The sequence below is a fragment of the Poromitra crassiceps genome (assembly GCF_964638095.1).
Source record: "Poromitra crassiceps genome assembly, chromosome: 1".
NCBI classification, from domain to species: domain Eukaryota; kingdom Metazoa; phylum Chordata; class Actinopteri; order Beryciformes; family Melamphaidae; genus Poromitra; species Poromitra crassiceps.
In genome coordinates, this window is record NC_139623.1 from 32,615,069 (window position 1) to 32,629,501 (window position 14,433).

At 42.2% G+C, this 14,433-nt stretch overlaps 1 protein-coding gene across 1 annotated transcript; it reads right to left on the minus strand.

Moving 5' to 3' along the window:
* Positions 1 to 1,512: 1,512 nt before the first annotated feature.
* On the minus strand, positions 1,513 to 13,290 carry nherf4b (NHERF family PDZ scaffold protein 4b; the record flags this gene model as incomplete). The annotated part of the gene is made up of 10 exons (XM_083642018.1): positions 1,513 to 1,545; positions 1,640 to 1,858; positions 1,998 to 2,210; positions 2,924 to 3,120; positions 3,525 to 3,729; positions 4,419 to 4,555; positions 5,837 to 6,041; positions 6,384 to 6,595; positions 12,544 to 12,608; positions 13,244 to 13,290. The coding sequence occupies 10 exons, from the start codon at positions 13,288 to 13,290 to the stop codon at positions 1,513 to 1,515; spliced, it is 1,533 nt and encodes a 510-aa protein (XP_083498144.1).
* Between the last annotated feature and the right edge of the window lie 1,143 nt (positions 13,291 to 14,433).

Consider the following 14,433-nt stretch of genomic DNA (forward strand, 5'->3'; position numbering starts at 1 on the left):
CTTAAACGCAAAAAAACGTGCCTTGCGCCTGTTTTGGGACGATATCAATATGGCTTTACGCTGCCAAATGCGCTTTAGGCCGAATGGGCGTGGCGCAGTCCCAGAATGGCCCAGAGTGGGCGTGTCGGCCTTAAATCTTGGCGTACTGCTATCTTCCCAGCTGGCGTAAATTTAGCGCTTTGCGCTTTTGAAAACCAGGCCTATTCAGAGTGCGCCAGTTGCGCGGAGCGCTCCCCTCTGGCTCTCTCCTTTGTCACCCTTCTCTGTGTCACTCTCTCCCTCTCTCCTCAGTCTGACAGGCACAATACGACTGTCTCTCTCTGACTCCCTCACTCAGACAGACACAACACACGTCCTATAGGAAATAGCAGTTGTAAGTTCACTGCCTGTGAATGTCCCAGCATGCAATTGGGTACTCCATTTCGCTACTAAATAGCAACCAAATGAGGCGAAATAGATATAAAAGGTCGATCTAAAATAATGTGTAATGGTAACACAGCCTGCAATTGTAGAACATTTCAATATTGGACCAAATAAAACATGGAAATTAAAACACCACCCTAAGTGAAACATATATGTCCTCCTGGGCCTATATATATATCCCTTGTCGATTTAACGTGATTTAGATAAGTGACAGCGGAACGCGCTTCCTACTGTCATCTGCTATACTATGATGTCCGCTCCAATAACTTGGCCCTACTTCACATTTAGTTTTACAATAAAAACACATTTATGCAATGACTTTACATAATGTAGGGTATATTTATGTGCATCATCCTTCCTGCAGCAGGGGAGAGAAAATGATATCTTTCTGGACAAACTTTCACCAATCTAATAGGCTATATTTTTCTAGCTGATGCATTTAGAACATTCTTTTCACTTTGATCTTGCTATAGTGTAGCGTATTTACATGCTTGCAGTATTTAAACTGCAGTTAGATTGGTTTGAGAAGCATAATAATATGGAATAATAGCCTATATGGAGACAGACAGACTGGATGAAGGGAGGGGGGGGGGGGGCAGAGCGCTTGGCTTCCGTCTGGTTTTGCTGGACCAGTGGAATTGGAGCTTAAAAGGCAAGCGTGCGATTCGTTTATTGCACTTATCCAATGAGCATGACGGTGCATAATTTTACGCTTAAAAGGCGTGGTTGTAATGCTTTAGAATGCGTGTAGCGCCAAGACCAAGATATCAAGTGCGCTGGTCCACGCCCACTGCGCCAGGCGCTCGGCGTAGAAACTAGGCTACTAAATCCCTAAATGTTGTAATGCAGAGTCACACAAATTACTTTGAACAAATTGCTTTGTGGTTTGTGCACTTGAGACTGCTTGTACATTTCTTCTGAGATTTGTTTTGCTTATTTAACAGTTTCATCTTTTGGATTTGTTTGAGAAACCCAAAAATCAGTTTAAGGCATGACTTTGAGCAATACATTCTTCCGTGAGATTACCATTTTCTTGCTCAACTCCAGTCGATGTCTCCTCAGTGGGATATTGGGGATCAGGATTGTCACTCAGAGAGCTGATATCTCCTGAGTTTCTTCCTCCTGCGGAGTCACAAACAAAGTACTTAGATAGAGCTGACATTCTAAATTAACTCCAAGATTTATTATTATTATTATTATTATATATTTTTTTTACCTCAGAGTCAATGGCATCTCTAGTAGAGGGCGTCTGATTCTGATTCACCTTGTTGTAGCTACTCTTATCCATAACCAATAAGGAAAGAAAATTCCCTCCTTCCTTCACAATCATAATCACATCTTCCAGACATTTCCCGTCCACATTATGTCCATTGACCTCCAACACCACATCCCCTACAAGTAGTCCTGCGCTCTGCCCAGAGCCTCCTATAGCCACCTACAGGAGAAAAACCAACACCATATAAAAACCACCAGAAAAAACAACACCCTGGCATCCTCCAATAAAGACTTAGAGCAATGCTCAGGACAACATGTTTTAACAAATGTCAAATATCCAGTAATTATTTCATCCATACCTGGCTGACGAAGGCCACAGGACTCTCTGGGACACAGCCCAGGTTAAAGCCAAACCCCAAAGGGCCTTTCTGGAGAAAGCAGAGTCTCGGACTGGACAAGCCAACTGTTTCCCCTTGTGATGTCTGCTGTGCAGCCACAGAGGTTGGCACACTGCTCTCCTTCCCTCTCTCACCAGCATCGTCTCCACAGAAGAGAAGAGGGGATAGACCCAGCTGCAGAAAATGAAATGTAGGAAGTAAATACAACCGGCATCACTTCACTAAACTCTGATGTTTGGCAAGTCCCTGTATCTGTCATTTTCCATGAAAACTTCCAAATCCACTAATACTGACTATATATCATGAAGTAATTATTATTGGTCACCTGACCAAACTATCTTGCACAGATACAGTACACACAGCTGCCTTAGGGAACATTGGTTTTAGATATGACTTCCGAATAGATTTCTGTTTATTTTCGCTTGACTTATGCTATCTAGGGTGGCTGTAGCTCAGGAGGTAGAGCGGGTCTTCCACTAATCGCTTTGGATAAAAGAGGTCGGTGGTTCGATTCCCGGCTCCTCCACTCTGCATGTCGAAGTGTCCTTGGGCAAGACACTGAACCCCAAATTGCTCCCGTTGGTGTGCCAGCACTCTGCATGGTAACCTGCTGCCATCGGTGTGTGAATGGGTGAATGTACCTACTGACTGTAAATCGCTTTGGATAAAAGCGCTATATAAATGCAGGCCATTTACCATTTACCATCTATTCTAAATGATAAAATTACAAGATCAAACTTGGATTAACTTGGACCAGGGTATGGAGGGTGCCACACCACGCCGTGCCCAGCTGACACCCATGAATAAGCATTTGATTATTAGATATAGTATAAGCCGTGGTGTTTTACAGTAACCTTTGTCCTAGCTGGTTACATGGTCTCACCCACCTGGGTGTAGAACTCTAGTCCCTGTGGAGTGATGGTGGTGAGGTGGACCTGTTGGCCTCCCTGCCTCACTCTGTCCACAATCTCCTCGTGCTTCAGCGGCTCCACTGACTCCCCATTGACCTCCAGCAGCAGCTCTCCTTTCTGCAAGCCTGCTCTGGCTGCTGGACTGCCACTGTCCACCTCACCCAGAAGATGAGCTATTGTTGAAAATAGACAGAAATTATGTCAGAGTCCAAAAGGTATACGGGCGACATGGTGGCTCAGTGCTTGGCACTGTCATCTCACACCAAGAAGGTCCATGGGTTCGAATCCCCACCCCAGACCTTTCTGTGTGGAGTTTGCATGTTCTCCCTGTGTTTGCGTGGGTTTCCTCCCACAGTCCAAAGACATGCTGTGTTTGTGTAGTATCGTAATGTAATCTAGTAAAATGTGTAGTATGTATATGATGTATGTATGTAACCTACAGTGTGTTGTATGTAGATAGAATATGACTATGATGATGCTATGTAAAGACCTTTGCATGCTTGTGATAAGGGTCTATAAACATAACTTTACTAAAAAGGTAGATAGATATATAGATCGATCGATCGATCACACACACCTATGCGTCCTGATGGCATCTTCTCCTGCCTGAGGAAGAAGCCGTAGCCCTCAGGCCCAGAGAGCAGGTTGCGCCTCCTGGCCGTGTGAGGCAGGTTACATGGGACAGCCATGGCAGGCAGAATGGGCATCTTCTGTCGGACGTAGCTCTTCTCACTCTCACTGTCAATCACCATGATGGTGATGTGATCGCCACATTTTTTCACCTACAATAAAACATTATTATTGCCAGATAAAGCAGAAATTAACAAATACATTACTATTGTTATTATAATTGCATTGTGTTTTTGTATGTGTTTTTGAGCTTTCTTTTTAAGCTAGTAATTTCGTATAGGAGGATATGAGAAACCACAGTAATCAACTTGAAGTTAAAATAAAACAGAACAGGATAATAATTGAAAAATAATTTTACTTGTTTTGGCTAAGAGTAATTTTACTTCTACTTCAGGTAAATTTTCAGGAAAGCAACAGTACTTGTACTTGAGCTGGTTTGAGCCAGCAAGCTACTCTCTGGGTCAAGCGAATCCAGTTTTATCCTGTTCTTTGATCTTTTGGCTCTGCTATGTGCAAAGGCACCCTTATCAGTGCAGGGTGGGCTATGCAACCGAGTTTGCCCAGATACAGCTAAATACCCAATAAGGTGCAGCACTGCTTCGATGACTCATCGGTCTCTTCTTCATCAGCTATAAAAGATATACTTTGAATGCAGGGCTGTTGCCTCTACTTTGAGCGAGCATTAGCCTGTTTGCAAAACAGACAGGGCATTTCTCAAATTTCCAGTCTCTTATCATTATTAGGCCTACAGAAATTTTCACCACATAACCCAAAACATGTATGTCTATGAGGAGGGATCAAATTCATAGTGAAACAGCTTATTACACATGACAGTACGCACCATCTTGCTGAGTGCAGAGTGTGTGAGATCAGACACTGTTGCTCCGTTCATCCACACCAGACGATCCCCCTTACACACCCCCGCCCTCTGGGCCGGGCCTCCTGCCAGCAGGCTCACAGAGAAGCGACCCTTCTCTCCTACAGGGAGGAACACCACACTTTACCAACAGCAGGCTTCACTGATACTCAACTCCAGGCTCTCGAGCCACACACGGCTCCTTTGTGGGTAGGTGTGGCTCATTTAAGTCCTACTTTTAAAAAAATCATCAGAAAACATTTCATTCTCAAGTCACATCAATCTATTACACTCCAACCCCTCAACCCTCAGAACTGTAATGGCTAAAAATGGCTAAATGCTTTGTTGATCCATCAATAATGAGTTGCTCGTTTCAAATGTATATGAGGATTTTTATTCTGAAAGTTCCATCTGTGCACAGAGTCTCTCCGACAGTCCAAACGCTTAAGTCAAGAGAGCCCCAAGCCCTCATCTGCACCTTCTCATATAGTGATAGTAGGGTGCCCTCCCCACCCTGCACCTTCTCATATAGTGATAGTAGGGTGCCCTCCCCACCCTGATCTCGGCTGTGAAATTCCATTAGCTCATAGGAGTTCCATCTAGCCCAGTACATTTCCACAGCTACCTTGATCTTTCATAAGAGACAATACAACCTTGGTCTGGTCACAAGACAAAATACATGTTATCTATCTTCAGGAATGCTCTGCAGATGGAGAGCAGAGTCCACAAAAGACATCTTAGAAAAGAGAGAGAGAGAGAGAGAGAGAGAGAGAGAGAGAGAGAGAGAGAGAGAGAGATCGAGAGAGATCGAGAGAGAGAGATCGAGATCGAGATCATTATTGAACAGAGTCAATAATGATCAATGACCAATCAATAAGCAATCAATCAATAATTTTGCTCTCACAGAACAACCAATCACAATTTATTTCAGGTCTCATGCTCTGATACAAGTACAAACTCTGTCACACTGGGGAAACTAGCTTAGCATGAACCTAAAATGGCTAAAGAACATAAGAAACGCAAATATGAAGAGGAATATCGGACATTTAAAGAGGACTGGGGAACTCTTTTTCTTTGTGTCCATTCAGGCAAATGCACCTGTCTGCTTTGTGTTAACGTCATTTCACAATTCAAAAGGTCCTATTTGCTGCGGCATCACGAAACAAATCACCCAAGTTTCAGTGCCAACTTTCTGAAAGGTGGAGAGCTCAGTGCTGAAGAGCTGGAGAGACTCAAACAGAACTGAACTGGTTTCAGGGAGGACAATTACATTTTTGGATTGTGGCTCTTGCAAAAAATATTTGTTTTGCAATTGGCTCCTGAGTAGGGCAAGGTTGAGTCCCACTGCTTTAAATGAAGGACCCTGATCTCAAATCCAGGGCAATTACCACTGGCAGCATTACCTTCCACAGGTGTGAAGTTGATGCCCAGGCCTGAGGCGGGGTCCCTGCTGATGTGACAGAGCCTGGGGGGGTTGCAGCCCTTGGCCTTGTGTGTTCTGCTGAGGGCTTGGAGGTCTTGGCCCCGGGACACAGCCTGCTCATACTCCTCCCCACCCAGCACTAATAAACACAGCTGCTGTCCACTTAGCTTTATCTTCCTGGCCACCTGATTCATAAAGACAGAGACACAGTAGCTCCAGAGATGCTCACAAGTCTTTTTTTACAAGTCCAATTCAAGACTCAAGTCTTTGGTCACAAGTCCAAGTCAAGTCTCAAGTCTCTTATGGATGAGCATTCTTTCTTCTGCTGGATGCCATCCGGTCTGCTTAGAACAATGCATAGATATACAGTATCTAAGGAATTCAAAGCATGTACTGTATTATCATCTCTCCTTGTATCAGCATTGATTAGTTGACATTATTATTAGTGGACATTCCCTTAATGTCTACCAGTCCTCATGAACAGCTTAATGTAATACATAATTTAACCTCTAAGAGGCCAGTCACACCTCGGGGTGAGAAAGGTCATCAGCAAAGCAGTTGTTGACTTCCAGAAGCCTGTCGCCGTCTCGGAGGCCGCTGCGCTCGGCCACCCCCAGCGACATGACGTTTCTGATGATGTGGCCTTGGCAGCCCCTCTCCACCCGCAGATGGAAACCGTAGGCCTGCCCCTCGTCCTGTCTGAGGACACACAGACGAGGTTTGGGCGTGGACCCCGAGTCTGAAGAGCAGGAGATGGACAAGTGCTGTCATACCTGGGTGGTGCATGCTGTTTTATGTGAACATACTGAACATTCATACAATTCATCACTCACTTTTTTACAATTTTCAACCAAACCAAGCTCATATGGTGTGACAAAAATATTGTGTCCCCAGCACTTTTCACAAAGTTTAAACTTGAATAAAACAATGAAAAATAAATGCAACTCTCCTCAACAAAGTACAGAATGATAACACAGATGTCTATTTGTGAGTCTGCTCATTTCAAAGTCCAGCCATAATATTTTGAGGTATTTCTGATCAAATTTCTGATTGTCCCAGAAATGAAAATCATATGGTGTGACACTATATTTGATATTTAAATGAGCAATGGTTTGATACCCTTGTGGAGGAGGCAGGGTAGGCTAACAAGGTGTCTCTTGTAATTTTTTCAATAAATCAAATCTTTTTGGGACTTCCACTTCAGTTCCGTTTCACAGTGTCTTTTGGTGTGATTTCTTTTTAACAAAACTGCTGAAGATGAAGATAAATTACTTTTTGGTCATTGTTACAAGTAATTGTTACAAGTAACAATGACAAGTAACAATGACCAAAAAGTAATTTATCTTCATGCTACCATGTGGCTGTGGGTGTGTTGTTAGCATGGTAGCATTTAACCACAAGGCACAATGTTATGCAAGGTGCGTGAAACCTCATAGGTGTGACACTATATCATGTGGTGTGACCGTTTTTTTGTCACTCCATATGAATTATTAGTCACACCAGATGATATAAACTGTATTTTCTTACACACATAATCATTATTAATTTGAGCTAACAATGTATTATTGTATTGTATGACTAATAGCTACGTGTCATGTTTTGACTATTTCAACACGTCTAACCCTGTCTATTATCACATGAAAAAAGGATGTATACCTATTCTACTCAGGATAATCCATACTTACCTACTCCATTTGTCACACTTAGTCCATGCATACCTACTCCACTGTCCTATTTGAGTGTTAAATGCATATAATACATGTTTTTGCATTGTTAAATTGTGGTTTAGTGTGGTTCAACATATGGCGTCAAAATTGGCAATAAAAAGGCTTTTTGAGTGATAAATCATAAAAATCTCAATGGAACACAATAGAAAATAGTGTCAGCAAGCATTTTGTTTATAACCGGGTTTATCAGAATTAATCTAAAACATATTGAAAAATTGAGGACATATGTCGATGATGATTAAGAAAATTTAAACAAAATGTAATTTACATAAGGAAATGCTAGATCTCAAGATAGTAATGATAAAGAGTCATGACAAGGGCGTCATTTTGATCTCAAAGTTGGTAGGGTCGAGGACGGCATGAGGGGAGGTGGTGTTTTGAGGTTTTTTTTAACCTTTTTTAGCCATATTTAGAGGAATATCTCATTTTAAATCAACATTAGGATTATACTGTTGTGATGTCATTATTCAGTATCTTCTCCTTTTCTCAATAACTTTCATGTCACCACCTGCTCAGCTCTCTCACAGCATGATTGAGAGACATTAAAAGCAGCACAGAGTAGGCTATCAGGGCTGAGAAGTGAAACGGCTTTCAGTAAAAAACAAGTTTGGTGATTCATTCATGTACTGATGTACGGTCGTTTGAGAGTGAAAGCGCACTCAGTACTGCACATAATAGCGTTTCATTGCGACTTTTCACGGGCTGTTCTCACCATTACCATTGTACAATAACATGCTGATCACTTCTGAGTATAAAAGCATCTGCGCCAGCGCGAGGTCCGCACGGTGACTCGCGGAGACTCGCGGAGCTCCACCCCACAGAACTTGCTCGAGTATAATGAGCCCTTTAGCTGTGTTGTACTTATAAACGGCATCACAGTTCTTGCAATGAACAATGTCGTCTTTTAACTGGAAATGGTCCCACACAAAACTTCGCTTCACTCTTGTCATTTCCTCGTCTGGGCTGGGGACTGGAGTGCTAAGCTGATCTCACCGCAGCCAGCCCAGTGAGACCATGCCCATAGCCCATTGTTCTGGCACATTCAGTGGTGAAAAACAGGGGTAAATGTGACTTTGAACATAATGCAAACTAATTTCACTCAATAATGGTCGGGTCAATTCTATCCTTGCAAAATATGGGAAGACAATCTAAATGACCTATATAACTGCACTCCAAAGATAATGCAAATAAGGTTGCTTAAAAGTTGGTAGGGACAATTGGACACCCTGAAATCTTGGTTGTGGCATGTCACAACCAACCCTACCCAAATCGACGTGCTTGAGTCATGATAAAGTGAGTTAGTTAAATAAAGTATAGCCCATTTTCATTTTATACGCAAACTTTCATGTCACACCATATGACAATTTTAGGGACTCGACTAATACAACAAATTGGTGAATAAATTCATATTCCAATCCAAAATACAAAATACCACGTATATTTTTGGGAAATCTAGAGTCAGTACTACACAACTCATCATTTTCATGTGCAATATTTGAAGTTTAAAGGGATACGCCACCCTTTTGGGAGTTTCGCCCATTTGCCATATTGCCCATAACCAAGATACCCAATGCGGTAACACTTTATAATAACGTTCAGTCGTAAGTCATTTATAAGCCTTTAGTTAATGATGAACTAACCATTTACAAAACATGAATATACATTTGTAGATGATTAATACATGTCATGTTAACATATACAAATGTGTTGTACTTACTTACTTAATCCTCTTCGTGCTCGATAGCACATAAGGTCTTTACCAACGAACGCCAATGCTGCCTGTCTGCTGCCCAATGCTGCACTTGGCCCCAGGTCCATCCCAGTTGTTTCATTTCCTTTTCCACAGATCTTCTCCATGTCTCTTTGGGTCGGCCTCGTTTTCTTTTTCCAGGTGGTGTCCATCTCATGGCCACCCTTGGGATAGCACTTGGGTCCATTCTGCAAACATGTCCGATCCATATCCACCTTCTGTTTTTGATCACATTTGACAGTGGGGTCGTGCCCGTTCTCCTGTAAAGGTCTGCATTTGAGATTGTCCTAGGCCAAAATATCCTCAGTATCCTCCTAAGGCTTCTTGTCTGGAATACATCTAGCTTGTGACAGATGGTCTTTGTCACTTTCCATGATTCTGCACCATACAGGAGAACCCCAAGGACGTTGCTCTTAAATATCCTCAACTTTGTCTTTGTGCTTATCTTGGATGCCTTCCATATGTTTCTTAGTGCTGCAAAAGCTCCCCTTGCCTTAGAGATCCTGCCCTGGACATCTGCCCCTGAATCTCCATCTGTTGTTATCTTACTACCCAGGTAGGTGAATTCCTGTACCTCCTCCACGTTCTTGCTATTGATGGTGAGTGGCTGGTTGGATTTTGGGTTTACCTTCATGAATTTAGTCTTGTCAGTGTTGATGTTAAGACCGATCTGTTTGCCATATGTTGCTAGATCTTCTGTTTTGCTTTGTATGTCCTGGTGGCGATGGGCTAACAAAGCAATGTCATCTGCAAAATCAATGTCCTCGAGAGTTTCTGTGAATGTCCACGATATTCCTCTTTTGTTGTTTCCTGTTGTTTCTTTCATGAGCCAGTCTATGCAAAGTGAGAAAAGTAGTGGGGAAAGCAAGCAGCCTTGCTTGACTCCTGTTTTAATGATGAATTCTTCAGTGAGATTGGATCCACAGATAACTTTGGCCCCAAAGTCTCTGTATAGCATCTTGATTATAGAGATGATCTTGTTGGGAATTCCATAATGGCTTAGAATTCTCCACAATACTGTTCGGTTGATGCTGTCAAATGCTTTAGCAAAGTCAATGAAATTGGCATAGATGGTTGTACTCCATTCATTGCTCTGTTCCATTATCTGTCGCAGTGTGAATATATGCTCTGCACAGGATCTTCCCTTTCTAAACCCTGCCTGTTCTTTTCGAAGGTGGTGGTCAATTTGATCATTTAGTCTGTTTAGTATAATTCGACTGAGGACTTTACTGGTGACTGGTAACAACATGATTCCTCTCCAATTGTTGCAGTTTGACAGATCGCCCTTCTTTGGTAGTTTGACGATGAGGCCCGTTTTCCAGGATTGTGGTGTTAATTCTGTAGTCCAGATGTCCCTGAGAATTTCTGTGAGGGCTGTTGGTGTTTGATGTTCCTCTGCTTTCAGCATTTCCGCGTGGACTCGATCTATTCCTGGGGCCTTCCCATTCTTCAATGCCTTTATAGCTCTCTTTACCTCCTCTATGTTTGGTGGCTCCGTTTCTATGTCTAAAAGGTCTACTGCTGATGTGATGTTTGCCTCTGTTTCTGGGTCATCTCTGTTTAGTACCCTCTGAAAGTGTTCTTTCCAGCACCGTAGTTGGTCTTCCTCTTTTGTCATTGTTTTTCCGTTTGGATCTTTTATTGGAACGTCAGTTGACTGAAATCCATTCGTCAAAGACTTTGTTAGCTTGTAGAGTGTGCCCATGTCCTGTTTTGAGGCAGCTTCTTCTGCTTCCTCTGCAATCTGCTCAATATATGCCTTCTTATCTTCTTCAAATGTGTTGTAAGTCATCTATAAACCTTTAGGAAATGAATTGTTCCTCACCTGTTGTAAATGATGTGTAAATAATTTTCAATTCATTTACAAGGCTTTCTGCATCCCCTAATCTAAAGTGTAAACCATTCATGACACATACATGAGTTACATACAAGGGGGTAGCTCTGTTTGTCAAAATTGAAGCCAATGCGGAAGTGTCCTCTTTGCCTGCAGGGGGCGACCCATTGGTTTGTTGGCTTCTGTTTTGAAGCCTCAAGTATGGCCTCAGTAAACATTTTCCTAATGCGTTTATGGTCTCAATCGCTAGTTTCAGACTATGTTGTAGTTCCAGACTGTTTTGGGGCATGATTGACAAGTCGCTTGTCCACTGATCACACAGCTCGCCGATCACGGACCAATAGCAGGTCGTGCTCATGTGGAAAATGGAAACCCCTGGACTTGTGTCGAGATCCAAGACGGCAATGGCCAAAATGCCATACGTGAGGCGTCAAAAGACCAATGGGTCGCCCCCTGCAGGCCATTCGAAAGAATGCAGGTTTAAGTGAACTTCCACATTGGCTTAAATTTTGAGAGACCTTCCCCCTAACACATTTATGTGTGATGAATGGTTTACACTTTAGATTAGGGGGTAAATGATTTACCCATCATTTATAACAGGTGAGGAACGCTTCATTTACTAAAAGTTCATAGATGACTTACAACGCATTTGTGATTATGTTAACATAGCATTTATTAATCATCTACAAATGTATATTCATGTTTTGTAAGTGATTAGTTCATCATTAACTAAAGGCTTATAAATGACTTACGACTGAACATTATTATAAAGTGTTACCCACAAGGCCTTTACCGGCACTCTCCGTGCAGTATAGTGAGCTACAGTCGTCCAGTTAGGATGAATTGGAGGAAATGGTACAACCATTCAAAGTCACCAAAAACACACATTTCTAACAGCACCAAAAAGCTCTATGTACATGTTGTGACTCGGGTACTCACCACGCGATGAAATAATAATCCATGTTTAGAAAGTAGTTCCGGCTATCGTACCCCCCAAAAAATAGCGTTTCTCTGCATTTTGGATTAATATTTCATCTCGTGGTGAGTACCCAAGTCACAACATGTACATAGAGCTTTTTGGCGCTGTCAGAAATGTGTGTTTTTGGTGACTTTGAACGGCTGTATCGTTTCCCCCAATACTAACTAACTGGACGACTGTAGCTCACTGTATACTGCACGAAGAGTGACGGTAAAGGCATTATGTATCTTGGTTATGTATGGGCGATATGGCAAATGGACAAAACTCCTAAAAAGTTGGCGTATCCCTTAAAAAAATAACTTTTCAGGGGCATACGTCAACCACCCACCTTCTCAGAGCATGGTTTCTGCATGGTCTGATTGAATATATTTGGAAAGTTTGTGACATAATGAGATACCTGCATCGTCTGTGATGACCATCATTGGGTTGTCTATTCCCTCTTTAGGATTGAATGTAAATTTCCTTCAAAAGAAAAAGAGACATTTGACACTTTTCAGTGCAAGGTGAATACACAAGTTCAGACCTAAACTTTAGGTCTAATGGGTCTAATATAGGCATACGTCTAAATTACTATAATGGCATTCACTTTTGATTGCATTACTGTAATCATTAGCACACGCTAACAACACAATCATATCTGTAGTGTTTAATGACAAAAGCTTATCTTGGGCCCAAAGTCTTAAAGGCGGCTGGCTATCTACTGCAGTTCCAAAAGTCAACATGCCATAAGCAGTCAAATACAATATTTCCAAAATCCTCTCTCGCTGTATACATTACATTACATCATTTAGCAGACGCTTTTATCCAAAGCGACTTACAATATCACATTTTGTCAACAGTAGTTTTTTGGGACTCATGCAGCTGTAGATTGTTAGGCTACTCTGTTTTTCAGGCTAAACGCTAAACTCTGATCTGTTAGATTCTCTCCTACATAGGCTACTAACGTCATTTATCTGTCTGAGCAGCTTAATTATTGTTACATATATTTCAATATGTTCCACATTATAATTGTTACGTTTTGAATGGTGTAATGAAATGATTAAGCTACTTTTAAAAATATGGAAATTATGTGAAAAATAAGATGAAACCAAACTTACTCTGTTAGCCCTATTACTTCCACCAAACCTTGAAAAACAGAGATCATATCAAGTTAATTGTTTTAGCAGCACAAACTGAGCTAGTACTTTTTTTTTTGTCATATGTGGCAGCAATAAGCTCACTAGCCTCTAAATCTGTCACACACTCCAGATCAAATTTTGTAACATACCAACACAAATGATAGGAAATCAACCACAGATCCATTTGAACTTACAGCTTTATGGAAGTCTCAGGGTTCTGTCCACTAAACCATTATCTTTAAAGCTGAGAGGCATCTGCTCAAGAGTGAGACTGGGGTGTGAGCCGTGCATGACAAATCTGCTGACTACAATTATTAGGTGGCACTGTGGTAGCCTGGGTAAACCCAGCCTCCACGTGACCTGCTCTCAGACCTGCTCTCAGTCACTACTCAGTGACTCAGTGACTGAGAGCAGGTCTGAGAGCAGGTCACGTGGAGGCTGGGTTTACCCAGGCTAGCTAGCACTGTGGCACCATAAAACAGGGTTGGACAGAAAGTGATTACCTTTAGCCTTTGTCCTGTCTACAAAGGCAGGAAATTAAATAACTGTTTCTAATAAAACCAAACAAAAAAATTTGATTTGCAAATGTCTACGGTAATCAATATTTAATTATTACTAATATGGCCAAAGAGGAGAGAAATCCACCAGAACTGGGGCGGACCTGTCAGACTTGGGTCAAACAGCATTTGTTTTTTTACAGATTCCCCAGAATGTTGCTAACACCCCCTCTGCTGATCTGGAGAGAGTTGTAGACTAGCATGCTTCATCCGATACATGTGCAGTCGCCAGCCCCTTCTTTTCACCTGACAGCTAGGTGTTTCACCAGCAGGACAGGACATAGCTCATGGGAGGATGACGCTATTCCCCCCAGTTCCCCTCCCCCCGAACAGGCGCCCCGACTGACCAGAGGAGGCACTAGTGCAGCCACCAGGACCCTTAATCCGGCTTCCCAACCGCAGACATGGCCAATTGTGCCTGTATGGATGCCCAACACAGGGGTTCGAAACTGCGACCCTGGTGTAGGCAGCTGGGAATCTACCCCTCAAACAGCATTTTGTTAATCATTCCTATAGCATGTGAGATACGATACTGGCAGATATTGTCAGTCTTAGAAATGTTTACTTTGGCCTTCAAAGAGTTTAAATAATCTGGCACTCGTATTTTTTTTG